The sequence below is a fragment of the Glandiceps talaboti genome, chromosome 14 (assembly GCF_964340395.1).
Source record: "Glandiceps talaboti chromosome 14, keGlaTala1.1, whole genome shotgun sequence".
Lineage (NCBI taxonomy): Eukaryota > Metazoa > Hemichordata > Enteropneusta > Spengelidae > Glandiceps > Glandiceps talaboti.
The window spans coordinates 8,675,854-8,688,501 of NC_135562.1; the positions used below are offsets into that span (position 1 = coordinate 8,675,854).

At 36.2% G+C, this 12,648-nt stretch overlaps 1 protein-coding gene across 14 annotated transcripts in view; it reads right to left on the reverse strand.

The window, feature by feature from the left end:
• LOC144445499 (centrosome and spindle pole-associated protein 1-like) overlaps positions 1–8,259 on the reverse strand; it is an 81,401-nt gene extending 73,142 nt beyond the window's left edge. For 13 of the 14 annotated variants that reach the window (XM_078135074.1, XM_078135078.1, XM_078135073.1 and 10 more), the window contains exons 1-3: positions 7,948–8,259; positions 7,398–7,571; positions 1,918–1,981 (exon numbers count right to left, since the gene is read on the reverse strand). In XM_078135074.1, coding sequence (XP_077991200.1) covers positions 1,918–1,981; positions 7,398–7,499 — 166 coding nt within the window. In that variant the 5' untranslated portion in view covers positions 7,500–7,571; positions 7,948–8,259. The remainder of the gene's footprint in view (positions 1–1,917; positions 1,982–7,397; positions 7,572–7,947) is intronic. The other variant, XM_078135083.1, reaches the window with a different exon arrangement.
• Between the last annotated feature and the right edge of the window lie 4,389 nt (positions 8,260–12,648).

Genomic DNA, 12,648 nt, shown 5'->3' on the forward strand with positions numbered 1-12,648 from the left:
GGGATCTCATGAGATATGCCGGGAGACACAAAACAGCTTATTTGACACGCCACTGACGCACACAATTTCTAGTGAAACACCAAAATTTGGTGTTCCACTATCTCTCACAATGTAGTGACTCACAAGAAATGCCAGTTTTTATCATGTAGACCAACAACAACAAAATTTGGCTATCATTAGAGGGCACACTGGTCTGGGCCATTTTGACCCTTTCTGACGCGCTCACATGGTGACACACAAGTGTGCATGTTCTTTATATTTTGACATTTAAAGTAGTTCAAAAAGTCTGATGCAAGTCGTAGCAACCCGTAAGTAAGGTTATTTTATGTATAACAAACTTGCTGAACCTGGAGATATCAACTATTGTAACCAGGGAATCATATATTTAACTCCTCTAAAATGAACACTCTTGTGTAGTGATTACACAAATACACAATGAACCAAAATACTGATTTATTGAGAGTTGTGGACTGTCGGTAAATCTAACACTTTGGCATGTTCCCTAACTGGTTGCTATACATCAGTCAGTGATATCTCTTTCTTAACAGAGTACATGTACTCCTCACTAGACAATGTGTTACACTGACAATGACAGTAATGGTTTTGCGATAAACCCTACAATTACATTTAGTCCATATGATATATTATAACTGCTCTTTCATATACCTGAATAGTAGTAAATAGACAAACACTAGAACTTTCATATTTATAACTTAGTTATTTACTTAGATAATTATTAAATTTATTTCTTTGAAATACCAAATTAGAAATGTAAAATTTTCTAAACGGTTGAAATAAAGTTTTATCTTATCTTATCTATGTAGTCCATATAGACATTGGCTGGAGTTGTACACTTCTATTTGTATGCATGTACATGTACCTAACCTGTCTATGGATATTTTTCCAGATCTGACACTCACATTACTCTTCCCACACTTACCCTCTCTACAACTTAACAAGAGATAGTTGGGATTTGCCAGGCAACTGGCCAAGATTTGACACCTTTCTGCATGTACATGAGACTTGTCTACAAGTACACTATACCGGATTGGATTTGGCATTCACCTTCTTCACATGTATCTATTCAAATTTTGTAGAAAGCAAATGCCAAAGGACAGATACATGTACACTTCAGATGATTTGAATGATAAACTACATGATTTTACTGAGAGGTTTGATGTCCATATTTGGGGTAGGTGATCCATTAAAGTTGTGAGACATTTTTTTTAATAATACAATGCAGACCCAGTTTACCTTCTACATTCCCAGCATACTCAGGTTGATCACCTTCATCTACAAGGTGTGCAAGCATGCAGGGAAAACAATATAGTGAATGTTGAAAACAGCATAAATAATGGCTGTAAGCATGCACGGAAAATGATATAGTGAAAGTTGAAAACAGAACCAAACATTGCTGCAGGCATGCATGAAAAATGATGTCGTGAAAGTTGAAAATAGAACCAAACATTGATGCAGGCATGCATGAAAAATGATGTCGTGAAAGATGAAAATAGAACCAAACATTGATGTGCACGGCACACAATATAGTGAAAACTGGAAACAGAACCAATTGCTGCAGCTGCAAACATGCTGTTTCCAACAACATACAAATGAACATGAACTCACACAGCAAAGAAAATGAGGAAACAAAACCAACTGCAAAAGCAAGACATGCAAAGAATGTAAGAATATGGTCTCCCATATGGTATACGTGTACATTGTACATATTATAATGTATATCAACTTCTGGCAAGCGAGTCGGATTAGTGGAAATGAATGAAAGAAAAAGCAAAAGCGCACAAGCCAATCCCACATGCTACGTGTATATAAATTTATATTATGAATAAAACTATACATGTAAGAAAAAAGAACACCCACACACAATTATAACTGATGTAAATTCCATCATTCACCTACCTTTTCTAGAATATGTTGGTTCTTGAGAACGAGGGGGATAACCATTCTGTGCTCTGTTTGGCACCTGTAAAGTGTAATTGCCAAGAAAATTATTAACTTCATCAAGATATCTACAATTTGTACATTGCATAATGTATCTCATTGTTCTTGCAGTGAGAGGATTGACCTGAGGTAGAATTACATACAGTGCCTTTGTATTGCTGGGCGATGCCAGTGATCTATATCTGATGCATCTAACATTAGTTCCAGGGAGTGGGGTGGGTAGTTGTGCAAGGTTTGTAGGGAAATTGCATTTTTGTAGCATTTTTTATTGGTGAGGTGGGATTGTGCATCTGTTATGCTGGGTATTAGACAAACATTATAAACTTTGTGGTCACTTTTTTTATCTTTGTATACACTTTTTTTTTTCATTGGAAATTGTATGGGTAATGAGACATTTACAAAGGTACAACATCAACTTGATCAAGTCATTAAAAACATCACTGAAACTTCAAATCTAGTGAAATTCAAGTAAAACAAAGGCTTACCCTCTAAATGAGACTACTTTGTCCCATATCTTGCCCATTACTAATCTTCAAAGAGTTTCACTTACCCAAGAGTAGATACTAAGCTACAAATCATCAACATGCTCACAACAATGTTTATGTAAAAAGAATGCTGAGCTTAATGCAAACATGTATCATAAATGGATGACCAGCACCCACCTGGGGCTGGGTAGAGCCCTTAAAACTAAACATTAGACTTCTCCATAGAATATTTCACAAGCGGGCTTATTTAAGAAACTGGCCTTTTTTTCAGAGACTGAGAGAGGACAATGATGGTTGATAACACATAACCTTGCAAAAATGTACATTACTTTAGCCAATTTTTTATATAGGTATCAGAATTAAATACACAATTGAATCCAATACCCTGAAATCATGGAAGTTTTTAAATTATATTACATGTAGTTGCTATTTACCAAACATGACTTCCTGACAACAACCCACAACACAGCCCTTGATTGACCCCCATCCCTCTACCACTGTACCAGTACACTGACAAGAGGTACAGACAATAGTGACTGAGAGGTCAAAGGGTAAGTGCCCTGTATTCATTGATTCTAAATCCTTTAGTGTTCCGGTGAATAATTGACCCAGCCTCCATATGAGTCAGCTAATACCACCTTAGATTTACAACAATAGAAAGGTAAATCTTCTATTGTCCCGAAACAATACTTTAACACAATAGGTGCCCATGACTGTTCAGTTGTTTGCAAATCTACATGTACATGTATGTTGGTAAGGTGCCACAACATACATGTTTTGTTTGATGGGATATTATTCACTTAATTGGCTTTACTAATTGTACTTGGCATTGACCTTGAGACATAGGTGACTCAATTTACTAGCACTAGTAACACTGGCAGTTCAATCATTGACAGTCTCCACTTTTTAGAGGCTGTTTTATGGAATAAGTACATGAATTGACATGTGACGTATCTCTATATACAAAATGTACGTACTTGGTAGTCAGAGTGTACTGCCACAATATTCTCGAACTCCATTGATTGGTCAGTATATCAAACTACCACATTCTATTAAAATTTGGTGGTCTATGTGTAGTATGTGACATGTCCAACTAGTTTATGGACCTTGGACTACAGCTAACTTTGAGCTTTATCTGAGCTTGTGTGTGCACTGGACAGTGGATCCAGTATTGTACACGTAGGTATGGTAATCATAACCTTGCTTCAATTGCAGATTCATAACATCATCCTAAACCCACTCACATTGAAGATAGATAGATAGATTTATTTCAGCAAAGGGCCTCATTGAAGCCTCTTTACAACTGTGTTGAATAGATACCCCACAAGACACATAACTAAAACACCAGATTAGTCTCACGTAACATTTTTCATTTTGGTAGATTTTCCATGTCTACTAACATGAATCAGAGTCCCCTCAGTATCAAAGTGACACTCTAGTCTAAGGTCAATACACATAGTCAGATAACTAAGTTATCACCAACACATCCTCCATTAACCATGGGAAGGGTATAGAAAGGTATACACTTATGTGCTTTAAAAAAGGGTCACATCTTTGTGAAAACATCCCTAAACATGGCATGATGGGCCATCCTTTCACCTGAAAATTCAACAATCATGGGGTCAATAACATGGAAAATGTCTTCATTCTTTAGAAATACCTTTAGAAATACCTTCACAGTATCGGATCTGCAGAATAAAGGTAATTGACCAGATGATTGTGACTGAAATCCCTAACAATAGGTCTGGCTTTCGGATTATACATGTACATGACTAGATGACCATGTTTTGAACTTAGGCTGCATGCCCCTCATCTGAAAATTATCAAGGGAGTAATCACCCCCCCCCCCCCAGTGAAAATTACATTTTACCATAGCCTAAGTTGCATGTATAATAAACAACATGTTTGACAGTATGTCAGACTCACATATCATCATATGACTTTTCTACAATGATCCCAAGATTTCTTGAAAAATATGTGTTTTGTATATCAATACGTGGAATCAGTGTACAATTGTATTTTTCTCAGTTATTTGTAGATATGAATTACAAAGTACACAAATTGTTATCTGACCCTACTTGAACTACAAGAGATTATACAAAAGTTGATAACTGTACTAGGATTATTTCATATAAATGTCACTTGTCATAACTATTAAACCAAACATACATGTAGCAACTTTTGTAGTACAGAGAATTCCAAACATGTCAATTTATAAATATACACCATCCTAAATTTTGTTCGTTTTTATTAAAGTTTTAAAATGTTACTCATATTCCAATTTTGCATTACAACCCTGCACAATTGTATACTGTACAAACCACTAGCTTACACCAATGTTAGATTTACATCTGATAATTGTAATTCTATACCTGTTCAAGCATATAGGATTAAAGCATTCACATAGCAACCTCTATCCTACCAGGTAACCAGTTATACAGTTGGGTTTATTGGGGCACAACTGTGGTTCAAGCTTTGCTCAAAGACTTTAGCCATTCAGAAATACATGGAAGCAATGAGGCTCAAACCCAAGTGTATCAGTATCACTCTAACCATTTGACCACCATGACACCACTAGTCACCTCATAACTGTAAATATTTGTGTAGAACATATTGGAATTTCTATACCCTACATTTGTTGATCACTAATGATTAGTTCATACGATTTACATCTTATAACACTTCAATACTGATGATAATACAAAAGAAAGTGTTTGGTGTCTTTCCACACGGTTTCAGGATCCCAACAACAAAGACTTCAAGCTTCAATGTAGATCAGGTTCTCATCTTTACCACAAATATACATATATGTATGTGTATGTCTATACTGTACTGTGTACATGTAGGAGTTTACATTTTTCTTAGGGAGCACTGGTAATGAGTCTGTGGAATGTGGATATATGTACATTGGTTGCATTACCCTACATGTACATGTACCCATGTGAATAAAAACAGAAGTTTACATGCACCCACTACATGCTCGTATAGAGACTTCACTATCTGGCTTACAACTGTACATGTCTTCTGGTAAACGATATTGTCAGGCTAGATATACATGTACCTATAACTGCTGACATCAGGCCATGGACGAAAGGGAAAGTAAATAAATTAACTAGATCAATAACACTTGGCTCAGCATGTTGGAAGAGCAGAGACTTGTATTACACACCACGGTTTGATAAGAACAGTTTTATATTTTATGGACTATTTATGTGTACATGATCAGTGCCAGGGGAACTACTAAAGAGGCCATACACCTGTTTTTATCATATTATATCAAATGTTGGAATGTTATACAAATCTCTGTTCTGCCAACATGCTGTGTTATTAAGTTATCAGTTGTTTATTTTCCCTGTTTGTAACAGGTTCCGTTCGTCAACGATCTGATGTCTGCAGTCTGTATATTCCAAGTCTCAGTGCTGAGTGGAGGTGGGGGGGGGGGGGGATAGGGGGCAAAATAAGTCATGCATTCATTTACAATCTTTCACATCTGTATGGTACAATCAAGATAATTTATAACAGTACATGTATGTGTTATCAGACACAAGTGTAAATATTACTGGTAGTAATTAAAATGATAGATTATATGAAAAGGGCAAGTCTCTACTGTAGTGTACTGTACCACCAAATGTACAACAGGAATTCCTGCAGACCTACATGTACATACTGACCTCATCTAGCAATTCAATTTTGAAATGGAAATACTGATGTATGAAGTTTTATAAAGTGCTGTAATAATAATAAGTTCAAACAGATGTTTCCTGAAAACACTTTACCATAACTATGTTGCTGTGAAACAAAGGGCAACCCATCCTTATTACCAGAAAGAACACAATCTAGAGTCATTATATACTGCATATTAAAATCATTATTTTTCTTTCAACTTAATATACCAGCTTTACCATGCATGGTTATCTTACATTAGTATCATGCCAAAAAATTATCTTGGCAGTTATGTGTCATGAAGGTAAGCAAAGCCTCTAATCAAATATTTCGTCAGTAAAATGTACCTTCACTTCCAAACTTTATCAAGCCTATTTGGTGCGCCTCTGGCACAGTGGTAAATTTCTGCTCCTATGGACCACATAACATTTGATATTCCTGGCCCTCCTTTCTTTTACTATATTACATGTATATTGACCCACAAGAAACATTATTTTACTATATCTTCGTCATTTTACCCATGACAAACTCAAGAAAGGACACACTTCACCCAACCCAAAAATGATATGATTTACATAAATTTATATAATATACATGTAATACAAACACACTAATATTAACATTAATACCCCTGGTAATTTCTCCTTTACGCTAATCACACTAATACCAGCATCTGATACATGTACCATCCTCTGTTACATTAACTCTGCTGTAATTATAGACTCCTATGCATTCCCATCATAGAAATGGTTGCACAAAAATTAATTCTTGATGATATGTTGTCATGTAGAAGTAAAAACACTAATTGTGACCATAGACAGTGGAGGAGAAAGTCTTTGCTATTGTCTATTATTTGTGTATTGTTATTCAATTTAGTGAAAACATGTTAACTCTAGCATTGACACTTAATAGACAATAGTCTACTATCTGTGACTTGCCCAAGCTGTGAAAAATTCTGAAACACCAAACCTACATAATTTTATCTGCAATACGACTAGTAGTAGTACAATGTAATATTTGCATAGACATTGGAGAAAGATTTATCTTGACTCTAACATCTATGGTATTTGCTAAAGCATGCGGTACATCTTACAAGTACTTCCAATTCCATAGTACTAGTAATGGCAAAAAGGACTTCAAATAGTAAAAACCAAAAGATGAACACTAAAGTCACACAAAATGCATGCAAGATGCTGAGTATGGAGTTGTTTAAGAGCAGATTTCTGGAAATCACCCGGAAAACAACTTCCAACACTACAACATACATGTACATGTAGGTGTGTACCATACCTGTGGAGGCAATGCATCACGTCTGTCCAGCTGGTGTCTATCTCTCGCTAGTTTGGATTTCTGCTCAGCAATAAAATGTTCTATGTCTTCGGCTGTAGCCATGGTATTACTTTATATACTTTCATAGGAGACTACAAGCAGGGTATATGGATATTCAACTCTCTCCAAGTATGGCTATTGGATGAATTTATAAGTTTTTTTTTTTATAACTTTACAAGATTATGCGAAGTGGTTTGAGCGAGGTATTACACGTTATTTTGATGATCAGTGCGATTGGGTGATGATGAAGCGGTGCTTTTTAACTTTACTAAGCTTTCAGGAAGAAACAAATTAGTAATAAACGAATCGGTTGCTGGTAACATTTATGTGCGTTACAAAATTCTGCCTAAAACTTGAAATTTCACGTGCACACATGACGGTCGAAGTCACCACAACACGTCTGGACGTGTACGGTGGTTGAACAATATTTGGATCGATACCCTTTCGAATAACGATTTTAAAAAGTGTTTAAATTGTGGTTAATTTCAAACTTTCACAAATCCAAATTTACCGAAAGACCCTGAATTGTAGGGTCGCTTTACGTCTTCACAGCTTTCTCTTGATTGTAGTTTGACACAGGAGAACAGTGACGGTGACACTTGACCCTAAATGGCAACTCAAGGTAGCAACATGTACACAAATCCGTTCTCACAGTTTTCTTCACAAACTCCGATTAAAACTGCACAGAAATTTGATACACAGTACTCGAAAGTATCTACATTCTTTCTGTATCCATAATCCGATGGAACTCTTTTGACTGGTCCACTTCTTGTGGAAAATATTCACTACGAGCGGATATTGTTATGAGCTAACAAAAATGTCGGCAAAACAGATGCACTATGGGTAATATTTGGGACAGTCTCGCGAGCTTTCACGGATTTCATGTTTCGCGTGAGTTCACACACGTACGAATCCGCGCCGACCACAACTGCATATCAAATCACTGAGCTCGCTGCAAAAATTCCGATTTTTTTGTGTGTCTGGGTGTTTCGTCCAATAAAAACGTATGGATACGAGTACATGCCTAATCCTGGAGTCATAATTTACGGCGGGGGGGGGGGGGGGCATGAGAAAAAAATAAGGGTTCAAAGGGTAGGGGGATGGAAATTCTGATGGTCTGAAAGGGGGGGGGATATATGGCTCATGATTTGAACCAAAATTAAAGCTGCATTTGTGTAGCTGCAATAGAATAGTGTAGAACGTTGGAATAAAACACGTAAAATCATAGACCCTACACGAATCGTAATTGTATGGTCAGCGCAATGCGTAATCAACTGTTTATTTTGCGTAAAAAAGCACAACTTTTTCTTGGACTTAAAAGAGCAATACGTAAAACTGTACCGTAATTGTACGACTTTTGAAGAATTCAACTTGATAGTAAGTCAAGGTCCTATTTCGCTGGAAAATGGTTCTGTAGGCTTTTTTGGATAAAAGCCGGAAGATTTTCTAGGATAAGTTGATGGTGCCGAATCCAAACAAACATGCCTTCCATTCAAGTGAAATTTTGTAATTTTACCAGTCAAACGAATAAATTTGCATAAAATTGACAAAATCTAGACAAAAAAAGAACATCTTTGAGTAAAAACATTTTCGCAATGCCCTTTTCTTTTGATTAGGCCTAATAATAAAATTATGTGGTTCCGATTTCGCTCAGTTTTAGAATAGGTGGGGTAGATAGATTTTTTATCTTATTTTTTTTCTGTGTCTAGTTCATGATCAGGTATGTGTTTTCCAAATGGTCTCTTTATTATTTTGGCCTAAATACAGTTCAAAATGAAGAGACAATCACGAATTAAAGAGGCAGACACATTGAAACAATAGAACAATGAGTTACTAATAATTCCTGACACTGTTCAGTAAACTATTAATTATTGGTGGGGTTTTTACCATCTTTAACGGCTATATTATTGGTTGTGTGATCGAAAAAGAAATAATACTAGTTCAGCTTAAAAACCCCCCGATTTTTGCAGTTTATTCCTGAACATTGAATCACAAATTGCCAACGACTCTTTACTAAGTGAAAATATCCTCATTTCTGACATCAGATACAGCGTCTGGTCTGTTGTCCTCCTTACATATTAAAATTAAAAACGAAGGGAATTACAACTATACTCTTGATGTTGGTGGCGCTGTATTAGTCACTGTATATAACATCAACGAACAACATTGGTTGTGAATTGAACATTATTTCACCAGAAAGCGCAAAGAGATACATGATACAATCGGTGAAAGTAACAGAGACAGCCAAAAATTACTTTGAAGGCACGTCTTTTAGATTGAGAACTGTTAAATTATTCAAAAAAAAAAGAGTTGCCTTCCAGCTTTTTACAAAAACTGCTGCCTACATCATGTACATGGCCCTGACTACACTATCAGTAGTTTAGCTTGTGTATAAATAGATCAACAATAACCTCCTGCAATAGAGGAAACTTTGATAGATGAACACCCTGAAAAAAATCTTAAAAGCTTATACAATTATTTGGTTACTATTGCACAGAAGTCTACAGATCATATAGAACAAACAAAGGATACATGGCCGCTGTATTCAGCTTTCCCATGGTCCGCACGAGACCGTTTCAAATCAGCTGTCTTTCTTGGTCAAAAGATAATGCACCACGTGACCTGCAAGAGGTGCACATCAAGTGACATTATTCTTACAAATTTTTACATCATAACACATCTATACTTTGGCTTAGTAGATTGAGATCAATAGTTCAATGTAGGATATAAAAAAACGTGAAATCTTTTAATGGGGTGGGGAGAGGGGGAGAGATAAACCACTTTAGTTCTCATCCAACAAAAAATGGTTTATTTTAATTGAAGCTGTTTTGTGTGCCGTAATACAAATATGTCTAGAAAAAATGTAGTCCGCCAAAACTAGAAACGGAAGTATTTTCGCGATAGTCATTCTCGCAAGCTAGAGTACGTATTACTGCTGAAGCAACGAAGTCTTGGACAGTGCCGTAAAAGAGGCTGTGGTTTTAACGACGATGGCTATAGTAAGCTTTCATGCATGACACTGTGAAAATAGCAGTTTCATTTTTTTCACATACTATCTACTGGTTTTTTATTCTTAATAAGTTACATACTACAACATATTGATTTGAAATTGAATGTGCTGTCTTAAACAATTATCAATATTGGCCAATTAATTTAGAAGGGGATGGCGGGCGGTCTGCTGTCTAACTAAAAGAATTATATTTTATATATTCTACTTTGAATTATGATCTCGCTCCTTAGTCTTCTATATTGACACATTTAATTGGGTCATTTGCATACATACGATATTTGCATATTTTACCAAGATTCCTTACCATTCTGTCTGAACTGAACGAGATATCTAAAGACTTTGAAAACAAGAAACGTTGCAAGCGTTATCTATATACCTCTAAGCACATTTTGTGAGGCATCTTATTTCACTTTCTGCTTTGCAATAACTAAGCCTAAAGATGTGCTTGAGTGAGCTTAAAGACGCATCTGACAAGCAAATTGAGCAACAAAGTATGCAATTAATGCTTCTTTTAGCTCACAAACGGTAAGATTAGTATCTTAACAAGATTACGTATTCCCGAGGTCTGCTTTGTGAGAATCACAGAGAGAAATTAGCGTCTCCAGGGACACGTAATTAAAAGTTATACCGTTGAAATTATATACGGTGAATTCGAAAGTTGAAGAATCTGCTCTGTATCTATATGCGGTATGCATCTTCCATGAATTAGTCATCATTGATTCAGATGCAGAACTCCGTCATTAGAGGTAGTTCCTCTGTCTTCTCCTTGTTCCCTGTGGAGATGAATGTTAATATGTAGACCGTCTTAGGGCATTGGTGTACGTTGCTCCATATTAGACACAAGTATTTAAGTTCATAGTCATCGTAATACACAAATTAACTTGTTTTGCGTCAAGTGAATTGTGGATATCATGACTCGGTCAAACGTTGTCTTTTACAATACATACTCTACAATCAACTAATTGTATAGTAGAATTTGATTCCACTCATAGTGTAATTCCTGTTAATAGATATACGTGATATGCAATGGATTATGTTGTAACTAAACATGCAAACTAGTACTGTCATTGCTTGTATTACTCAAAACTTATCAATCAATCAATCAATCAATCAATCAATCAATCAATCAATCAATCAATCAATCAATCAATCAATCAATCAATCAATCAATCAATCTATAAATCAATCAATCAATCAATCAATCAATCAATCAATCAATCAATCAATCGATCAATCAATCAATCAACCAATCAATCAATTAATCAATCAATGTAACTAATTAAAGAACTAACTAATTTAACTCACTCACTCACTCACTCACTCACTCACTCACTCACTCACTCACTCACTTCCTACCTCCCCCTCACACTGACTGACTGACTGACTGACTGACTGACTGACTGACTTCCTACCTCACCCTCACCCTCACACTCACTCACTCACTCACTCACTCACTCACTCACTCACTCACTCACTCACTCACTCACTTACTCACTCACTCACTTACTGCCTGCCTGCCTGTATGACTGCCTGCCTGTATGACTGACTGACTGACTGACTGACTGACTGACTGACTGACTGGCTGGCTGACTGGCTGACTGGCTGACTGACTGACTGACTCACTCACCTACTCACATGTTCTCACTCTGAATGACTCCCTTTCACCCTTTGCCCTATCTATACAATTATTCATTCACCTAGTACTCTCAGGAGTACAGCATATATTTATATATATCAATGGTGAGTATATTTACAAAGGAGCAGCATATTCAACGTATATGAAAGGTCTTCAAACCAGTCTGATAAAGTATGAAAAGCCTACAGTGGTCGGCAGATTTCAACCTAAGACTCTTCCAAGTAAACAGAATAAAGAAACGTCCAAAGTAGGATTTACTAGTAATACACAGGTGCAGACAATCATTTTCACATTTCAATTCCATGTAATCAGACAAACGTATTTATACACTGCGTAACCAAATCCCTATCTTGGCTTGTACATACACACGGCTTTAAAGGGCTAGTTTGAACAACAAGGTATTGACGTATCTGTATCTGGATGTTTATAAAAACATACCACGGTATATTGGAATCTGTTGAGACTGAATTAATACACACATTCGTGTAAACTACTTTAGTTTCAATCCCAGGGACGTCTGTAAGATTAGTTAGTGTTTTCGTCACGAGGCCGAAGACAATTATACG